At 56.3% G+C, this 20,298-nt stretch overlaps 2 protein-coding genes across 6 annotated transcripts; one reads left to right on the plus strand and one right to left on the minus strand.

The window, feature by feature from the left end:
• Window positions 1-3,645: 3,645 nt before the first annotated feature.
• C7H11orf68 (chromosome 7 C11orf68 homolog) lies at window positions 3,646-7,318 on the minus strand. Of its 2 annotated transcripts, none has more exons than XM_039546050.1 (3): window positions 7,181-7,318; window positions 6,179-6,370; window positions 3,646-5,864 (listed from the first exon to the last, which is right to left on the minus strand). In XM_039546050.1, the coding sequence occupies exon 3, from the start codon at window positions 5,834-5,836 to the stop codon at window positions 5,096-5,098; it is 741 nt and encodes a 246-aa protein (XP_039401984.1). In that variant the 5' UTR covers window positions 5,837-5,864; window positions 6,179-6,370; window positions 7,181-7,318; the 3' UTR covers window positions 3,646-5,095. The 2 variants fall into 2 exon arrangements, with proteins under 2 accessions (XP_039401984.1, XP_039401985.1); XM_039546051.1 differs by having other exon boundaries at window positions 3,646-5,887.
• Window positions 7,319-8,444: 1,126 nt separating this feature from the next.
• On the plus strand, window positions 8,445-18,139 carry DRAP1 (DR1 associated protein 1). 4 transcript variants are annotated; one of them, XM_039481588.1, is made up of 7 exons: window positions 8,445-8,664; window positions 12,656-12,728; window positions 13,980-14,073; window positions 14,598-14,764; window positions 15,536-15,626; window positions 16,054-16,139; window positions 16,606-18,139. In XM_039481588.1, exons 1-7 carry the CDS (start codon window positions 8,623-8,625, stop codon window positions 16,692-16,694), a joined length of 642 nt encoding a protein of 213 aa, XP_039337522.1. In that variant the 5' UTR covers window positions 8,445-8,622; the 3' UTR covers window positions 16,695-18,139. The 4 variants fall into 4 exon arrangements, with proteins under 4 accessions (XP_039337522.1, XP_039337521.1, XP_039337524.1 ...); XM_039481587.1 differs by having other exon boundaries at window positions 14,598-14,717; window positions 16,606-16,846; XM_039481589.1 differs by lacking the exon at window positions 8,445-8,664 and adding an exon at window positions 11,272-11,290 and having other exon boundaries at window positions 14,598-14,717; window positions 16,606-16,846.
• The last annotated feature ends 2,159 nt before the right edge of the window (window positions 18,140-20,298 follow it).

Raw genomic sequence — 20,298 nt, forward strand, 5'->3', positions numbered from 1 at the left:
GGCAGAACACCTGGAGCATCTACAAAAAGTCTTTGAGCGCATAAGGGAGGAAGGATTAACTGTTAAGGCTAAAAAGTGTCAAATAGGCCTAAACAGAGTGACTTAGCTTGGACACCAGGTGGGTCAAGGAACTATCAACCCCCTACAGGCCAAAGTGGGTGCTATCCAAAAGTGGCCTGTCCCAAAGTCAGAAACAGGTCCAACCGTTCTTAGGCTTGGCTGGATATTACAGGTGATTTGTACCGCACTACAGCCAAATCACCGCCCCACTGACAGACCTAACCAAAAAGAAACAGCCAAATACAGTTCAGTGTACTAAAGCAGGGGTCCCCAACGCGGTGCCCGCTGGTGTCATGGCGCCCGCAGGGGCATCTAAATGCACCCGCGTCCTGGCTGGCGGTGGAGCATCCGCCGAAATGCCGCCGAATTTCGGCGGCGTTTCGGTAGCGACGCCTGTCGATGATGTCGCCATCATCGACCACTTGCATGCTACGCCATTAGTGGCATCATCGAGCTATGCCCATCGCTTGGGGACAGCATTTCCAAATTCAGCCAACCATGCTGCGCCACTTGCCACTGACAAGCGATGTCATCGAGAGGCGGCGGCGCTGAAACGCCACAGAAATTCAGCTTCTAACAAAGTGGTTGATGCACTCTCCCATGAAAGGTTCCCAGAATCAACTGGTTAATATCGTCCTTGAAATGTGGAAAATAGTTAGTTTTTATATAGTCAGTAGGATATCTAAAGGTACATGTGTCATCTTAACTCTGTTTTCTCCTAGAGCTCCAGGAAGAAATCACAGCCATTGTGGAACCGGCTGTCCAACACTCAGTGATTTGGGGGGGGTGTCATAAATATACAGGGAAGGGTAACAACCTTCATATATACAGTACTATAAAATCCCTTCTGGCCAGAGGCACAAAATCCTTTTACCTGTAAAGGGTTAAGAAGTTCAGGTAACCTAAAGGACCAATCAGGGGACAAGATACTTTCAAATGGGGGCGGGGGGGGGGGAGAGACTTTGGTCTGTTCTTTGTCTGACAGATCAAGAAAGCAAGCAATCCAACTCCATTAGGATTAGTAAATACTATTAAGGGAATGCGTTAGTTTACTTTTATTTTGGCTTGTGATTTTTCTCTGTGCTGAGAGGGAGGTGTATTCCTGGTTTTCTTTTTGTAACTTTAAAGTTTTGCCCAGAGGGAAATCATCTGTGTTTTGAATCTGACTGCCCTGTGAGATTATCTTTATCTTTCATTCTAATTTTACAGAGGTGCTTCTTTTAACTTTTTTCTTTCTAATAAAGTTCTGTTGTTTTTTTAAATGTGTTTTGTTTTTTTTAGAGGTCTAAAAAAACCCAAGGTTGGTTTGTGCTCATCTTGTTTATTCTCAAGCCTCCCCAGGAGAGGGGGTGTAGGGCTTGGGGGAATATTAGGGGAAATTAGGAACTCCAAGTGGTCCTTCCCCTGAGTTTTGTCTAATCACTTGGTGGTGGCAGCGTTACCTGGTACAAGGGAGAATTTGTGCCTTGGGGAGTTTTTAACCTAAGCTAATAGAAATAAGTTTAGGGGGGGTTTTCATGCAGGTCCCCACATCTGTACCCTAGAGTTCAGAGTGGGGAGGGAACCCTGACACCCCCCATTGCAGTCAATGGCCTCGCTCCAGATCTGGTTAACAATTCACACACCCTGTGGTGCGGGGAGCAAAGAGGCTTCACCCTGCTTTTGCTGTTCTAGGAGGTGGCTAGAAAATGGTTTAAAACAAAAATACTTGCTTAATTTTTAGCCTTGAAATTATGGTTGTAGGAAATGCCGGATCAGCTCGACCTAGTCCTAGGTCTGGTCTCTGACAGCAGCCAGCACCAGGTGCAAGAACCTGCCAGTAGCAACTGTGGCATAATCTGCGCCCCTATGAAGATCTCATCCTGCTCCCTAACTGTTGAGAGCAATTTAAGATGAAGCATCAGTTTAATACCCCATAGTGACTAGTGGCTGGCTGTTCTTACCCAGATAAATGGTCACTTGCTCTTTCAGTCATAAATTTGTAACCTCAATGCGGCCCTCTGATAGAGTTCCCCCCGGCTAACTAGACCTAGAGCTTTGCTGTTCATCAGTTAGCGCTTTAGGCCACAAGGCAGAGCAAACCAAAGTGCCCACGCTGCCACCTCTCCCATAATTTTATATCCTTTCTTCCCCTCTTGAAGATGAATGCTCCCGACCTTCCTTTCACAGAGCGTTTTCCCACCAGGCTTTAGATTGTTCTCGTTGCTCATCTCCCCCTTCAATTCTGCAGTGAAATTCAGTGGGAGTTCCCATATTCCAGGGGCATCCAACCAGGCATTCGAAAGCAAATCCTCTCCAGCTGCCTGGCTGGCGAGTCTTGCCCAGATGCGCAGGGTCCAGCTGATCACCAGATTGAGGGCTGGGAAGGATTTTCCCCCAGGTCAGATTGGCAGGGACCTTGAGGTTTTCACCTTCCTCTGTGGCAGGGTCACCTGCTAGGATCATCTGGGCATGTTTCACATCAATTCTCTGCCATCACAAGGGCCTTGAGGACCCTGTTCTCTGCCCAGGGCTCACAACAGATTAGTCTCTTGAGGATTGAAATGCTTTGATCTAACTCAAATCACTGGAGTCAATACAGAGGCAACTGGAACGGAATGGCTTGTGGTAGTCAAGAGCATCAGCCTGGATGATCTATTGGTGGTCCCTTCTGGCCTTGAACTCTATGAAACATCAAATAGAAATCCACCACTCCAGCTTTTTTCCTCTCATCAACTAACCAAAGAACAAGCAGAGGACAAGGCAGCAGAAATGTGTCCCAGGTCCACTGTGGGTTATAAGGAACGTAAGGGAATGGATCCACTGGTGGCTCAGGGGGAGGAGATGATGGGTTGTCTGGTTTTGGAGTGTGGGGGGGTCCTTTTCCCCAGCTTCAAGACTCCAAGAATTCAGAGATGGCTCTTGGCCCAGTGTTGAGCTTAAAGCTGAAGTCCCAGTAAGAAACTACAGGGATCCTTGTTCCCTCTCCCTGCTTCAACTGGGCCATCTTGGAGGTGCCATGACCTGTTCAGAGGATGGTGTGGGATTGGGAATCAAGGCTCCTGGGTTCTAGTCCCAGCTGTAGCTGGGGACAGAAGTGAGGACTGACGGGAAGGGGAGATGCAAACACACCATCCAGGGTTGTAGCTAAAGGGAGTTCCCAGGCACTAGGTGTCAGCTCATGTTCTCATGCTCCTCCCTCTTCCAGCCCATCATTTTGGGTTCTGGTGGTGCGCCCTGTTGGCTAATGCACAGCCTGTATATTACACTCAGTGCCCTCTCCCACACACACCCCCACATGCATCCCCTGCTAGTTGATTCCACCCACCCACCCACACACAGGCCTCTCTACTCCAGGCTGCCTTAACCCCAGTCATCAACCAAGAGGCCATGATGGTGTGAGAAGAGCTTTCTGTGTCCCACAGTAAGGCCCTCCTTCCCCCATTCTCCCTTCCCAGCAGGAGGGCAGCTACTTGCAGGGACACAGGACATGACCGTCCCTTTGCACAGAAGTGGGGATGCTAACCGTGCTTGGGCCACCCAGCTGGCATTGGACCTGCCCCACCAGGGTGTTTTGGCCTCTTCATCCCAAGAAATAGAACCCCATTCACAGGAGAGAAGTTGTTTTTATTAATCCTGTTTACACTTCAAACACCCATTAAACACCTGGGAGAAACATCCTGCAGGAACGATCCAAACCCCCCAGCAACCCCTTGCTCCACTGTCATCCCCAGGAGCCCTGCTTTCCCTTCCCCACCAGTGAGGGGTCAGGCTTCATCATGCTCAAGCCCCAGGCGAGGCATTTCAAAGACAACCTTTGCGCAGAGCAGGCCTCTGGGCAAGGAGACAGCAGCCATTCATGGCTCCTAAAGCAGGCAGAGGGGCTCCAGTGCTGTATCTACACCCCCTTTAACTGTTAAATGTCCCCAAAAGGGGGGTTAAACAATCTGTGCCATTCAGGGGACTTGACACACAGCCCTTTTCCAGGGCGGGAAGAGCCAGAGATGGCGTGTGCACAGACCCTATGTTCTGAGAGCTGTATGGGGAACAGGCTCAGTGAAGGATCTACAGTACTTAGTGGGGGCAGCAGTGGACACCTACTACTTTCTCCTGTTTTCCGAGAGCCATGGCTCTGCTCCTGTCTCCCTCAGACACCTTAATGGGCCCTGCACAGACCTGTGACTTCGTTCACGTAGCACCCTTTTCCCCACCAATGAGGGGCTGCAATGGCTAGAGAGAACTAGTTACTGAGAAGGCTGTTGGAAACATCACCCAGCTGCTGCTGGATGAGCAGAGGTCAGGATTGCCTCCTCTACTAAGTGAGCTCCGTGTCTCAGGGAAAAGGCTTTCCTAAAGGACAGGCTACTGGGAGCTGTGGCACTTTCAACATACCAGCAGCACTGGAAGGTGGTCGTGGTGAGCTGAACCCACAGCCCTAGCCCTCGGCTATATGGAAGCACACAGACCATGAAGAAGTTAATAAGCATGCAGAGTGACACCAGCAAACCCCACGGGCTTTGGGAATTTAAAGAGACAGTGCCAGCTGGTCACAAGAACCTCCTGAGTCTTCTATCAAAGTGACTGCAGCCCAGAGATGGCTTTCCAGGGAAATAGGGAGAATCTCATTAATATAGAGGCAGCTAGTGGCATGGCCAGTGCTGCATCATGCATGAGTGTGCCAAACGTGGCTGAGAATCCTGCAAGATAGTCCACTGTCATCTTTAACAGAGGTGTGACCAGCAGAGACTACATCTCCCAGCAGCCAATGCTCCTCCCTGCTGACTGAAGGATCTCCGCTAGTAGCAGTCACTAGCTGAGCACCTGTCCTTTGAAAGAGGGAGACAGTTACAGCAGCATGGAGCATTGCATGCTGGGATTTGTAGTCTGTGTGGGGCCTCCAATCCACTCTAGGTTCTATGTAGATTAAGTGCAGGCCACACCAAACAGATCAATCAAAATGTAATTAGTTTCAGAGCACAGTTGGGAGGCATTGGTGCCAGCTGCCCATGTTGGAGAGGGGAAAGGAGGAACTGCCAGCTGGGGAGCGGGGCCCAGTCTAAGTCACCTCAGTGTTGCTGACTTTGTTGATGATACGGGAGCGGCGGGGGATGCACTCTAGGTCAAACTTGCTCTCGTAGATGGTGGGGCAGAGATGCCAGCGATTGTCCCGGTAGATGCCTAGGTAGGTGTAGACATCGGGCTTGTAGGAGAGCAGGCACTTGACACCAGTGCCCCGGATGGCAGCGTCCGCATCCATCACCTTCTCCTCGTCGGTGAAGTCATCTGTGTAGATGCAGATGACATGCTTGCGGTCCGAGTTGGGGTAGCAGGGGCTGACTTTGGCCACCCCAAAGTGCCCCTCCAACACAGAGCGGGCAATGCCACTCCAGGCGTGGTCCACCTTGAAGCCAGTGTCCAGGTGCATCAGCCACTTGCCAGTGAGGACGCAGTGGTTGAGCGCCAGCTCGCGGATGGTGTCGAAGGTGACATGGCGCCCACTGATCTGGAGCCGCTCCCAGGCCTCCTGCAGCCCCACCACATCACCTGACTCTGGACAGTAGTTTGGACCGTAGATGGCAATCCAGCCCACAGGCTCAGTGTGGTGCTTGGGGTCCCCAAAACGAGACACTCGCGAGGGCTGGTAGGTCTGCAGCCACTCCTCGAACTCGGCCCGTGGGGTCTTTCGTGCATCAAACACCACCCAGGGGTCCATGTCGGCTGCCATGGACTCAGCGGCCAGGTGCTCGGCCGAGAAGGCCCCTCCCTTCCCCATGTCACCATCATCCTGGTCTGACATCGCTCACTGGCCTGTGAAAGGGTGGAACCTAGGACAGAAGGGTCAGGGAGATTGGAAGCAACATGATGATGTACCATCTAGCCCAATCTCCACAGCAGGACCCAGGACAGAATCAACCCCTAGAATCCATCCCCCAGGACCCTGCCCAGTATGAATAGAGATTCCCCACTACCATTGGTACCCCCCATCTCCTCCAGGGCTCTTCCCACTATGGATGGAGACCCCCATTGGCTCCCATCCCCCCACAACAGGACTGTCCCTGATAGCCCATCCCAGAGGGTCCTTGCCCACTCTTGATTGAGGCACCCTATTAGTTCCCATCCATGAACCAGAATAATTTACCTGCTGTTCGTGGGCTGCTGGGGAAGTGAACACAATGCAGGATGGGTATCCAAATGCAGGACGAGCAATCAAGGGCTTGGAATGAGCAACACTAATGTAAAGACCACCTGGAAACCCAGCTGAGGATCTGTGTGGCAGTGCTTGGCAGGCTGTGTGCTGTACATGCCCCACAAAGATGCTGCTTCAACTTTCCTATTAAAGAAAAATCATGGCTCACCATGGAGGACAGAGAGCAGCGCACACTAAATGATCTGTACAGCCCAGTTAGAAACACTACCATGCCAACAGGGTATAAGCTCCAGATCCCCCACTGTGTCTTTTAAACTTGTCCTAGATCAGCTGCACTCAGCCACTTCCCCACTGGGACCCTTCCCCACACAGCACAGTGGGAAAAGCAGGGGGCATGACACAAACACTTCATGTACTGAGGCCAGCAACATCCGTTCCTTTGTCAGGCCAAGAGCGCACTTGAATTGGCTTGTCCCATACCACTTAGTGATTCTCCCCCACCCTGAAGATCCCTTGATTGTCATAGCACAGTGTCAACTTGAGGATTATGACTCTTCTCCCCTCAGGAGAGACAGTGGGAGTTAGTATCATTAACCTCTTTATTATAGATGGGATAAACTGAAATGCTGAAAGGGGAAGGGATTCACCCACCCAGCAGCTCTGAAGCAAAGCTTGGAAGAGAACCCAGGAGTCCTGCTCTCCTCCCCCCATTCTAACCCACCAGAGCCCCCTCCCCTCAAAAGCCAGGAAGAGAACCCAGGAGTCCTGCTCCCCCCCGAGCCCCCTCCCCGCCAAAAGCCGGGAAGAGAACCCAGCCCCTCTCTCGCTCTGAGCGAGCGCGGAGCACAGCCCGCGGGCCCCTCCAGGGCTGCACACGGCGGCAGGGGACACCCCCCACCCCCTGCGCGCCCGCTAGGCCCCCTCCTCCCCACGCAGAGCCGCTGGGCCCCTCCCAAGACCGTTCCGCAAGCGCCCGCCAGGGCTAAGCCTCACCGGCCCCTTCCCGCACTCAGCTCCCGAGAGCCCCCATACTAAGCCCCCCCCGCTCCGCCTCACACGGGGGTAACAGCCACGGGGGCGGGGCCTCGGCCTAACCCGGATGGGGAAACGCGGCGCCGGGAGGGAGGAAATGAAAGACCCGGATGTGGTAGGGTGAAATGGGAGGGGGCTAACCAGAGAGGGGGCGGGGCTAGCGTGCGGAAGAGGATTCTCGGGGGCTGGGGGCGGGGCTAAGCAACCAATCCGCTCCAGCCTGAGACCCTCCTCCCCGCTCAGCAGTTTGTGACTGACTCTAGCGTGCTCCGTGGGCTCTGTGCGTGCGCAGGCCCGTGGGGCTGGGCTGCAGCCAAGGAGCCGCAGCTGGGTTTGAGGTGACCCATGGCGAAATGGCGAGCAAGGCATCGCAGAGGCCCTAAGCCAGTGGCAGGCCCATAGCCTGACCCGGAGCGGTGTTCTGTGGGAGTATGGGATGTTAAACCCCCGCTGGGGCCATTATACAGGGACTCCTCACCTGGTGCAGCCACCTCTACGATGGGACACGGGCTGTTTATACAGGGCTCCCTTGCCCAGCATCAGATGTAGCGGAGTAGGGCACATGGCTGAGAGCGGGGGAAAGAGCCAAGGGCATTCCCTCTAGGGCACCTGGCGTTGGCCACTGCTGGAAGTCAAGATACCTTTGGTCTGACCCAGTGTGGCCGTTCTTATGTACATCAGTGCAAAAGCACAGTCCCTCTGCCATCCTTAGTGCTCCAGGGTGTAAAGAGAACCTCAGACCCATGGACAGTGAGCTGTGGAACTCAATCTACCTGCTCAGGGAAAGGGGGCTTGCCTGAGACCCTCCATATGGGGTGGGGAGGGCATGGGGACTTCATAGACCTCCCCCCTCCCATGTCTCAGGAACTGGGTGGCTCTTGGAGGGCCTCCATGGCCTGGTGATGGGAGACCCCAGGACCCTCTGGCATGGAGGAGGGGCTGGAAGAGCTGCTTTCTCTAGGGGGCTGGAAGAGGGAGAAGAGACGGGAGGCGGAATAGCAGATGGAGGACACAAGTCCTGGTGGGTGGTAGAGAGAGCAGAGTTGTGGGCCCCTAGGTCCTGCGGGGAGGGGGACCCTGACGCAGCGGGGAGACCCTGGAGGTGGCATTGGAGGACCCCGTGAACGGAGAACGGAGAAATGCGGTGGGAGGGGGAGATCGGGGGCGGGGGACGAAGGAGAGTCACAGGCGGGGGGGGCAGCGCGGAGGGGGGGGGGCTGGAAAAGGGAGGAGTCCGGGGGAAGGGCCATGGATGGAGTCAGCCCGGCGCTGGCCTGTTCCGGTGGCGCTGGGCGCTAGGACCCAGGCGGCCGGTGTGGCGGCTGGCGACGCCGGGAGCCGGCGGGGCGGAGCACGGCGCGGCGGGCTGGGGTCGCTGCTGGAGACTGAGCCTGAGCCCCGCGATGCCGAGCAAGAAAAAGAAATACAACGCGCGCTTCCCGCCGGTGAGTGCGGGCCTGACCCCCCGGCTGGTACCCCTGGTCCCCGGGCCGGCCTAGCGCCCCACTGCACCTCCAACCCGACCCCCGCCCGGGCCGGCCTAGCTCCCGGCACCCCGACCCGACCCGACCCCCGAGCCGGCCCAGCGCCCCCGGCACCCCGACCCGGCCAGCCCAGGATCCCCGGCACCCCAACCCGACCCCCGAGCCGGCCCAGCGCCCCCGGCACCCCGACCCGACCCCCAGGCCAGCCCAGGGTCCCCGGCAACGCCAACCCGATCCTCCGGGCCGGCCTAGCGCCCCCCAGCACCCCGGACCCCACCCCGGGCCGGCCTAGCGCCCCGGCACCCCGACCCGATAGCCCCCCTGGGCCGGGCTAGCGCCCCTGGCACCCCTACCCGACCCCACCCGGCACCCCGGGCCGGCCCAGCTCCCATGCAACACCAACCCGATCCGCTCCGGGCCGGCCGGGCACCTCAATCCGTCCCCGCGGGCCAGCCTAGTGCCGCCTAGTGCCCCCAGCACCCCTAACCCGACACCCCGGACTGGCCCAGCGCCCCGGCACCTCCCTAGGCAGTCCTAGCCCCTGGCACCCCAACCCCGGTCTGACCTAGCTCCTGGCACCCCCAACCTGACCCCCCCTCGGGCAGGCCTTAACCCACCCAAAGGCACCGCTTAACCCCATCTCCCTGGGCTGCTCTAGTGCCCTCTGGCACCCCTAACCCAACCTCCCTGTTCCAGCGTGGTACCCTACAGGCACCCCTGGGCCGGTCTAGCTCACTTGTGGGCACTCCTCAACCTCATGCCCATGGCCAGCCTAGTGCTCCCTGGTATCCCTTAAACCTGTCCTCCCAGGCCGGCCTAGCCCCCCATGGGCATCTGTTAACCCTGTCCCCCTAGGCTGGCCTAGCACCACCACCCCCCCGGCACCCCCTAAGCCCAACCCCCTAGGCCGGCCTAGGCCTCCTACCGACACCCCTTAACCCCATCCAACTGGCCTAGCCCCAAAATACCTCAACCCCCCTGGGCCTGGCCTAGCACCCCCCTAACCCCACCCTGAGTCTGGCCTCAGCCTAGTGCCCTCCCCTCAGCTGTTCCAATCCTTCCGGGTCCAGCCTAGCCCCCAACACCCCATAAGCCACTCTCCCCACACCCCTGGGTCAGCCTGTGAACCCTGCATCCTTCCCCACACCAGGTCTGGCCTAGCCCCTCCTTTCCCAGCAAGTCCAGCCCACCAGCCTCTTTTTCCCAAAGCCGGGACCTATCCCCCCCCGGCCCAGTTTTCCTCTTCCTCCCTTTACTGGCCCCAGTCCAACATTGTCTCCTTCCTCCAGAGTGCCCCCATAGGGATGCTCCTGCTGCCTCCTCTTTTATAGGGTCCCCTGTGCACCTCAGAGACATACTTGGACTCTCCACTTCTCCCTATAGTGTGTGCCTCCTATATAGGACTCCCCTGCTGTCCCATAAGGATGTTTCTGCTACCCTCCTCCCCCTACAGGGATTCCCACAGTCCCATATAGGGATTCCTCCCCATATCACCCACTGCTAATCCCCACAAGGATGCCCCTTCCCTCTGAAGGCCCTTCCCCCTATGATCTGGCCTCATTATGTTGATCTCACACCTCTTCAGGGATCCTCTGGGAACCCCCTCCCTGATGAAGTCTCATCTCCCCTCCCATGACCTCTCTGGTCAGTGCCCCCAACCCATATAGGGGTCTGGCTTTTCACGAACACCCCCTAACCATAATGAACATCCTCCCTCACCCAGAGGCTCTCTTTCCCCCTCCTCCAAAGGATGATGAATTCCCCACACCTATCCTTTGGGACACCATCTCTGGTGGGCCAGTGGGGGAATGTGTGCAGTTCAGACTATCCTGTCCAGTGAGACTGTGGTCTGCCTTAGGATTCCTGGGTTCTGTCCCTGGTTCTGGGTGGGGAGTAGGGTCTAGTGGTTACAGTGTGGCCGGGGGGGGGGCGGGTTGCATGGGAGCCAGGACTCCTGGGTTCTAATCCAAGCACTGCCATCTGTGCTGTCCTAGTAAGGGTGGAAGGGACACTTCCCTCTGCTCCCCTTTCCATAAAATGGGTTCATTCTGGACTCGCCTCCCCAGGGAGTCTACTGTAGGGTGGAGGACCTCATCAAAAGTGGGAAAGGTTCTTATTGGAATGGCAGGAGGCAGCTGCTACTGTAGAAGAAGTGGATTTAGGCCTCCTTTTTCCCTGGGATTCGGTGGGGCCTACTCACACCACAAAGCACTGCTTTTCTATCTTGGTCACATCTTCAGCATTGGGGCAGGATGGGAGCAGAAAGGAGCCTGGTCAGTTTCATGTTCTCTTCCCTGTCAGTTTCATTTCCTCCTTTCCTGGGTTAACCTTCCCCCAACCCCGCCCCCCCCCCCACCACCACCAAATGACTGAAATCTGCTTTGCCATCCTCAAATGATTAAAGATCTGGGATCAGGCCCTTAAAAAACATGATTTTAAAAAAAATCAATGGGGGTGGGTGTTTTATTTGCCTTTTGCTCTGGGGAGGAGCTTTTAAGGGTCAAGATGTCAAGCTTTAAATAAAAGCTGTGATTCTCCCTGCATCTCTTCAGTCAACAAGCTGGAGATTTATACTGTGAAATTGATGGTAAGATCATGAGAGTTCGCAGCACTGAATCTAGCCCTCATCCCTCTTCAGTTCCCAAAGCTACGGTTCAGACTTTGTGGTTAAGGCACCGGGATGGGGCTGGAGATCTGTGTTCAGTGCCTGGCTGTGCCATATATTCCCTCTGTGATTTGGGGGAAGACATGTCTCTTGGTGCCTCAGTTTCTCCATCTGTAATCTGAGGATAAAACTTCCTCTGTTTAGACTGTGAGCTCTGTAGGGCAGTGACTGCCTCACTCTGTGTCTGTGAAGCGCTTGATGCAATAAGGGCCCTGAACTTGGGTCCACAATGGGGGCCCCCAGTCAGGGTCCATGTGGTACCTGGCACAGTGGAGCTCCCTAGTCTCAGGTTGAGATCTGTACAGTACCTAGCATGATGGGGGTCCCCTAATCTCAGGTTGGGGTCTGGACTGTGCCCAGCGCAACAGGGAAGCTCCCAATCTCAGGTCAGAGTCATTTTCAATGGCTTGTGCTCAGCTTTGGTCCTCACAGTTTACGCCTGGGTTGTGACAGCTGACACCTTGTGGTTTGCCTCCTCAGCTGGGTGTAGGGGATATTATTGCCCTGTGACATGGACACAAACATCCTCTGGTTTCGACACGCCCCAGGCAAGCGCATTGATTCTGCATCTGGAGGGGTGGATCGCGAATCTGGACTCAATCTTGTGAGGGGAAACGGGAGGCCCTGCTGCATTGCTAAGCCACAGGGCACAAGGAGGGAACACAGAGCCATAATAGGGGCAGGGAATAGCTCTGGTGTGAGGCTACCAGTGCCATTGGGTAGAGGTGATGTCCCATGGGGATTGGGCAGGCACGGAACAAGTTGATGGTTCTCAGCCTTGGCCCCTGCCTGACAACCGGCCATGGGATGGGTCCAGGGGTCACCAAAGAGGCTGAGGAGCCAGCGACCCATGGAGGCTCTGCTCTTGTGTCAACCACCTCTCTGGGGGTGGAGCATGCAATGGTTGTTCTCAGGGAAGGATGACTCAGAGAAGTGTAATGCAGGAATTGGAGAGGTGCATGGCACCTGTATCCAGGGATCTAAAGTCACTTGAGAGGAGTGGGGTCTAGTGGTTAAAGCAGAGGGCCTGTGAGTACAAATCCAGCCCTAGGTCGGGGGCTGGCTGGTTCCAGGGTCATGGAATGGGATCTGGGGCCTTTTGCTGTTAGGGCAGCAGACTGGCTGGTTCAGGGGAATGAGTGATGGTGCCTTTCCCCTCTAGGGGGCGCTCTCTCTGGTCCACACGGCCATGTTCCTGGCACTGAATGTTGATAGGAGGGTGGGCCCTGGGGGCAGTTCATAACACCCCACCCCGATATTAACTATTTCCCCTCATCTCCCCTCCAGGCCCGGATCAAGAAGATCATGCAGACGGATGAGGAGATTGGGAAGGTGGCCGCTGCCGTCCCTGTCATTATATGTATCCTTGGGAGTGCTGTGGTGCCCAGCTCCCACTCCTGAAACCCCAATTGCCACCCTGTAGTCCGGCCAATCCTGAGGGATCCCCCTCCCAGGCAGGCTTGGTTCATCATCCTGTAGGTTTCATTGCCCTGGCTGGTGGCTAATTACAACAACAGGTTAGACAGAGAATCAGAGGCAGCTCATCTAGTGGTTCAAGTGGCGGGAGGAGGATGGGAGTCAGAACTCCTGGGTTCTGTCCGAGCTCTGGGAGGGAGTGGTCTTAAACTGGGGGGATGGGAGGGACTGGGAGCCAGGTCTCCTGGTTCTATTCCCACCTCTGGGAGGGGAGGAGGGCTAGTGGGTCAGAGCAGGATGGGGGATGGCTGGGAGCCGGGACTCTTCGGTTCTATCCGCATGAACTACGATCCTAGTACAGAGGTGGGCAAACTACGGCCCACGGGCCACATCTGGCCGTGGGACTATCCTGCCAGGCCCCCGAGCTCCTGGCCCCGGAGGCTAGCCCCGGCCCCTCCCCCGCTGTTCTCCCTTCCCCGCAGCCTTGGCTCCCTCGCTCTGGGTGGCGGGGCTGTGAGCTCCTGGGGCAGTGCAGCTGCAGAGCCCAGCCTGACCCAGTGCTCTGTGCTGCGTGGTGGCGGCAGCAGTGTGGCCCAGCTCCAGCCCTGCCAGCCACTGGTGCTCCAGGCAGCATGGTAAAGGGGAAGAGGGGGTTGGATAGAGGACAGGGGAGTTCGGGGTGGTGGTCAGGCTGCGGGGGTGTGGATAGGGGTCGGGGCAGTCGGGGAGGGGGAACAGGAGGTTGAATGGGGATGGGGGTTCCCAGGGGGCAGTCAGGAAGGAGGGGAGATTGGATGGGGTGGCGAGGGTCTGGGGGTGGTCAGGGGACAGGGAGCGGGAGTGGTTGGATAGGGCAGGGGTTCCAGGGGGCCGTCAGGAATGAAAGGAGGGGTTGCATGGGGCAGTGGGAGTCTGGGGGTGGTAAGGGGACAGGGAGCGGGGGTGTTTGGATGGGGCAGGGGTCCCGGGGGGGCTGTCAGGGAACAGGGGGGGTTGGATGGGGCAGGAGTCCTGGGGGGCGGGCAGATAGGAGGTGGGGGCTGGGCCATGACCCCCTCCCCTAAGCGTCCCTCCATACAATTTACGAAACCCAATGTGGCCCTTAGGCCAAAAAGTTTGCCCGCCCCTGGCCTAGTACAAGGGTGTTCTGCTCTGATCCCAGCGCTGAGTTCCCTTAACCCTTGGCTTGCCCTAGCCCGGGCGCTGGAGCTCTTCCTGGAGTCGCTCCTCAGGAAGGCCTGTCAGGTGACACAGTCCAGAAATGCCAAGACCATGACCACCTCCCACTTGTAAGTACCCTACTTCCACCTGCACTCCCCCCTCTTCTGCCCAGCTGGGGACTTCTTGACCTAACCCCTGCAGTACTGGAGCAAGGAAATGCCAGATCTACTCCACAGGCAGACCTGCCCCGCTACGGACAGACCTCTCTCACTTTTCTTGGAGCAGGGGGCTGGGAGCCAGGACTCCTAGGTTCTGTTCCCTGCTTTGCCACCAACTCACTGTGACACTTCTGGACAGTCCCTTCCCCTCCTCTGTGCCTCAGTTTCCCCCCTTTTCAACTGCGTGGGGAGGCAGGAGTGAAGCACTAATCCCGAGCAGGGCTATGGCTCATGAAGGTAATGGTGATTAGTGTTATGGAGGGGGAAAGGGGGCTTTAAACCCTGCATCCCCAGCTGGGATGGATACACCATGGGGGTCTCTAGTAGCCCTCAGGAAGCCAATAGGGGCTGGGGGTCAGGTCCCCAGGGTTTCTGGGGGTGGGGGTGCTGCAGTCCCCTCCCCCAGAGTCTGAGCTGCTCTCCGCTCCCTGCAGGAAGCAGTGCATAGAGCTGGAGCAGCAGTTCGACTTCCTCAAGGATCTGGTGGCCTCGGTGCCTGACATGCAGGGAGATGTGGAGGATAACCACGCTGAGGGCGAGAAGGTCTCCAGGAGGTGGGCAGTAGGAGGCGCTGTGCTACAGGGAGAGGGGCAAGGGCTTGGTAAGGGGTGCTCTTCTCTTGCAGCCAGTGCGGGCCGATGCCCCAGTGTGCCACCATGGGCACTGTGCTACAGGGAATGAGGCAGGGGCTCAGTAGGGGGCACTCTCCCCTCACAGCCAGTGCTGGCCTCGATGCCCCAGTGTGCTGCAGGGAGCGGGTGGGACTCAGTACCGGATGTGCCCCCTTTCAGTCACTGCTGGCCCCAGCACAGCTCTAGGGGGTGCTGTGCTGCAGGGAGATACTGACACATGGTGGTCACTACAGATGTGATCACACTTCACTAAGAATCTGTAAATGAGCTCCAGTGTCGTAGCTCAGTTCCCATTCTTCTAATTCCATTCTGCCTCCCAAAATCCCCGCTCTGCCATCAGAACTCGGTGTGGGGCTTCTCTTTGCTTCCAACCCCGAACCTATGCTGTGTGCTGTTACCCAGCCACCATGCCCCACACCAGAGATGTCTACGCTCCAGTGATGTGGCAAAGCGATCCCTAAATATCTCTTCCCTGTTGCATCCCATGGGGGATTGGACATGTCGTAGGTGACTGTCCCAGTGGGGAGTGCTGGGGCTGGGTTGGGAGCTTGGGAGGTGGAACCCCAAAGCGTTGCTGAAGGTCATGGGGGGTATGTGGCCAGGGAGCCCTGGTGTGGAGTCAGGGGACTGGGTGGGTGACCCTTAGGTGTGGTCAAGAGATTCCTTCTGCACCAATCTCTGCTGGAGCCTCCATCCATTGGCAGTGCCCCAATGACTGCTTGGTCTCTCTCCGGATGCAGGGGCCGGAAGCCGGGCAGTGGGCGGAAGAACGGCGGCACTGGCAGCAAAGGAAAGGACCCGAAGCAGTCAGGCACGGACTCCGAGCAGGAGGTGAATCTGGCAGGAGGTGTCTCCCAGCCCGCAGGCTCCGTCCTGCATGCAGCAGTGCCCCCTCCTGGCTGAGCCTTGCTGAGGTGCATGGGGATCTGAGTGAGGGGGGTAGTCCCCCATGAGGCACAGATGGTGAAGGGTCTGGAATGCCATCCCCTCCCACTGTCTTAGGAGGTTACCCCTTCTGGCTGCCTCCCTGTATGATCTATGGGCTGAGTATCCCAGGAAGGGTGTAGGGTCTGGTGGTTACAGCAGGGGGCGGTGCTGAGAGCCAGGACTCTTGAGTTCTAGTCCGGCCCAGGGTGAGTCTCTTTCCCATCTCTCTGCTTCAGTTTCCCATGGGGCCAGCTCTGGGGAGCATCAGTCACTGTGTCCCTCAGGTGGTGCCATCTCCATGCTGAGCCCTCTGCTTACCCTGCCCCCACAGGAGGAGTCTGAGGACAGCGAGACTGATGGGGAGGAGGAGACGTCCCAGTCTACGCCCCCCAGCCGCCCTACCACCCACTTCCCCAGGTACGAATTGGGGCCTGTCCAGTCAGGATCCAGAGGGCCTGCCATGCTCAGTAGTGCTGATGGGCTGGGCAGTGCTGCCTAGTGCTTATATCTTGGGCTGGGGTGGCAAGACTTCTGGGTCCCATCCCTGATTCAGGGATGGGAGTGGGATCTAGTGGTTAGAGCAGAGCATTAGCTACTTAAGGGTAGTGATAACTAGAAACCTAATAGCAGTAAGTATGATCCAGATGGATCCTGATCCTTGGGGGACTGTGTTACGGGGTGGGGGCATATCGGGCTGGATGGGCCTGTTATACCAATGGAGGGATGGCTACCAGGCTGGATGGGACTATGGGTCTAATCCAGGGTGGGGATACTGGAAGGGCGCATGGATCTGATTGGGCCAAGGGTTGGGGTGAGGAATATGGGGTAGATGATCTCCCCTCCCCCACAATAACCTTCTTCCTTCTCCCCTCCCTGGCTCCAGCTCTCCGGCACCATATTTGCACTTCACCTGCCCCCCACAGTCCACCATGGCCATGCCTGTCTCCGTGCCCCCGGCCCTGCCTGCCATGATGCCCTCTGCGCCAGCACCCCCCGCCCCAGCGCAGGACGAGGAAGAGGAAGATTATGACTCGTAGCCCCGTTTCCTTTTAGTTTGTTTTAGTTGCTGCATTTGGGGGGGAGGGGGTGGTTCTTAAATTTATTAAAAAAAAGAGAGAAAAGCATTTTACCTCCACGTGGTTTGTTTTTATTGTCTCCCTGGGCTGGGCTCGAACCCCTGATTTTCAGAGCCCAGATCACCTCGTCCCTCCCCACCATGTCATCCCTCTCTGTGGCACCTTCCCCAACAGACAGCGCGTGACTGAGCCAACCCAGTGATTAGCTGCAGGTGTCTCCAGAGATGGGAAATGGGGACAAAACAGCCACCCCAGCTTGTGAAACCTCCCCCAGCCTTTCATCATGGCTCGATTTCTCCCTCCTCAGCCCCAAGGAATCAGGGGGTGTCTTTCCCAGAGCGCGTAGGGCTAGCGCTTGCATTGGTTTTATGGGTGTCATCCAGGCTTCGTCTAGGACATTCAGTTCCATTTCAGGCCTCGGTGTTGTCAGTCTGTCAGATCACGGGACTCTCTGGTGTTGGGTAAGATTATTTTTAAGTGGTGCCCTCAGCTCTGCCCCCACCTAGCAACCCTGGTTCTTGGTGGGGTGGTTGGGCTCCATTTTTCTTAGAAGCAGGATATTTGGTTCCACCCCAGCCCTGGTTTGGTGTCCCCCTTTTTGCTGCCCCCAGCACTGCTCTCTCAGATCCTGGGGTGGGGGCCCACAATTAATCTCACAAGCAGCTTCTCCCCCTGCCCCCTGTCACTGCATGTGAAATTCACTCGGATCTGATGATTGGTTTGGGATGAATCTGAAGTAGGGGGATGTAATTAGAGTGGGGGAAGGAGTCCCCCCACCTGAAAGGACTCAGTGTCTATCCTGGGCTTAACTGTATCTGCCACTAGAAGATGGTCCTGTGGTTTCACCCATCAGAATCCCCCACACACACCCAGCTGCCTCAATTCCCCCCCCCCCCGGGATGGGGGCAGGGAATCTGTGAGATATGGGGCTTTTAAACACTGTCTTTAAAAATGAATGTCCCAGGCGCTGTATGTTCTCAGTCCTTCATGCCATTTGCATGTCCCCCTCCAAGTGAGACTGGGAGCCAGGACTCTTGGGAAGGGAGTGGGATCTAATCATTAGAGCAGGGAAGTGCTGGGAGCCAGGACTTCTGGGTTCTTTTTCCCTCTGCCTCCCTGTCCTTTCTCTCCCTGGATATTTAGCAGATTCAATCTCCATTCTTTTCTTGTTGATAAACCCCAGGGCTCCATCACCCCACCCCTGTGCAGTGTAGTCCTAAGGTTCCTAAGAGGCAGGAATTTCCACAGTGCTTTTTCACACTGATCTGTCCTGTTGGGAATGGGTTGTTTCCATGTGGGGGGTGGGTCCTGGCATCCCTTCAGGGCAGGGGTGCTTTAAGCTATCTTGGGGTGGGGGAAACGGGGACGAGGGGTTAAACGCTGTGGCTTGCGGCCGCCTTGAGAGCTGGGATGCTGCGACTTTTAACGCGTTTGTTTGATTTTTTGTATTGACTCAATAAAGTTCTGATTTCACTAGAATCCGTCGGTGTTTAGGATGAAATTTACAAGGAGGTTGTTCTTATTGGAGAAGGGCAACAGAACTGGCCAGGACTCCTGGGTTCTATCGCCAGCTCTGGGAGGGGAGTGGGGTCTAGAGGGCTGGGAACCAGGACTCCTGGGTTCTATCCCCAGCTTTGCTACTGATTCAATGTGGCAGGGGAGAGCTTTGTCAGGGTGTTTGGAATGAGCTGTGGGATCCTTGGCAGCTCCCAAACACCAGCCCCATTGGCCTGGACTACATCCCCCAACCTTCCCCCTCCACCCCCTCCCGCTTTGGCCTGGGCTATGGCAGTCTTCCCCCCCACCCCCACCCTCCCGCCAGGTGAGATCCCACCCCTTCACACATTGATGTAGGCTGGTAGTTTGTCCACCTACCCCTGCAGACTGCCCCTTCCCTACTGAGATTACCCCCATCCTCTGCACCCTGGGCTGAGTCCCCTCTGTACCTCCCCAGATGTGGGAGGCTTAGGGATACCCAGTGCCCATGCCTGCAACCCCACCTTAATCTTGGGTGCCTCCCCCTGCAGAGAAGTCATCCAGGGACTAACTTCTAACTCCCATCTAACAGTCCCCACGCTCTACTGCAGCTCCAGTCTCTTCCCAATCCCCTGGTGCAAGTGCATTTTCCTCTGCAGCACCTGCCTCCCTGTCCCCCAGCTGGGCTGGTGCCCCATCCTCTCTCTCCAAGGGGGAGCAGGGAGGTGGCTGCATCCCTGGGGGGGGGGGTCTCGCTCCCTGTTCTAAGTGCCTTGGAAAAAGCTTTCTCAAGCAAATTCCTGTTCTCCTCTGGGAGGATCAGCCCCTAGAGGGGGAGACCGTTCACCTTATCACTGTGCCCACAACTATGTAGGAACTGGTGCTAGAATCAGGTGTGTCCTGGGTTCTCTCCCTGGCTCCTCCCCCTGGCTCTGGGGAGCGAGAGGACCCGCTAGAAAGAGACCAGCCAAGTGCAGTCTTCAAATCAAGGCTGGAGACCTTTCCCGAAGAGCCAACCACAGGTTGCTGGGCCCAGTAGAGGGTGACCCTGGGCTGTGAGAAACAGGAGCTCAGACTGAATAGGTTAATGTTCCCTTTGTCGTAGTGGTCTGCAGGGCTGTAGCCCTCCTGGTCCCAGTATATTAGAGAGACATGGGGATGATCCCATAGCAGATATTACCTTACTCCCTTGTGTTTCTTTGCACTACTGACTGTCCTGATCCTGGTGCTCAGCAATAGGACGTCTGTGCTGGCTATCACCAGGTCAGAAAAGGCACTGGCAAAATGAACAGATGTCAGGAGAGGAACCATGGGTGTTTTCATTTGACCCCTCCCACTCCCAAAATTCCTGGAGTTTCTGGTAGGCATCTCATAATGCATGGATGCATAAACGGGAATCTCAAGTAGGAGAAGGGAGGTTCTATTACCTCTCTATTTGGCACTGGTGCAGCTGCTGCTGGAATCCTGTGTCCAGTTCTGGTGCCCACAGTTGCAGAAGGATGTTGCTAAATTGGAGAGGGGGCCAACAGCAAAGTGGTGGAATGTTACACCATGGGTTCCCTGCCTAGAATGCCGTGCGGTGAATTTGAACTGATGCAAACTGTAGCAAAGGGATGCAGATGCACTTCAATTCACTGTGATTACATTGCTGCATTTCGAGTGAGCAAACCACACTGCTGTAACATCACCATGAAGACATGGCCTTAGGGTGTGCCCTTGTGTTGGGACTCAGGCAGGGAGCAAACCTGGGAATTGCCTGATTTAAAAGGATGACATTCTGCCCATCGAGCTACAGGACAATGAATGGGAGTGCAGAGGCAGCAGCAGGTATGAGCTCTTGCCACCAGAGAACACTCAATGCAGTGTTAGCAGAGAGTACACAAGCACATAGTTTGGGCCATTCCCTCTGAAAGGCAAAGTGACTGAGACCTGGGCCTGTGGGTGGGTCTATGCCCAGCTCTGCCTGGGGTGTCCTTACTTGTGAAATGATTGCATGGTTTTTGCCTACTCAGGCTGGGGTGCGA

This window comes from Mauremys reevesii, linkage group 7, assembly GCF_016161935.1.
Source record: "Mauremys reevesii isolate NIE-2019 linkage group 7, ASM1616193v1, whole genome shotgun sequence".
NCBI lineage: Eukaryota > Metazoa > Chordata > Testudines > Geoemydidae > Mauremys > Mauremys reevesii.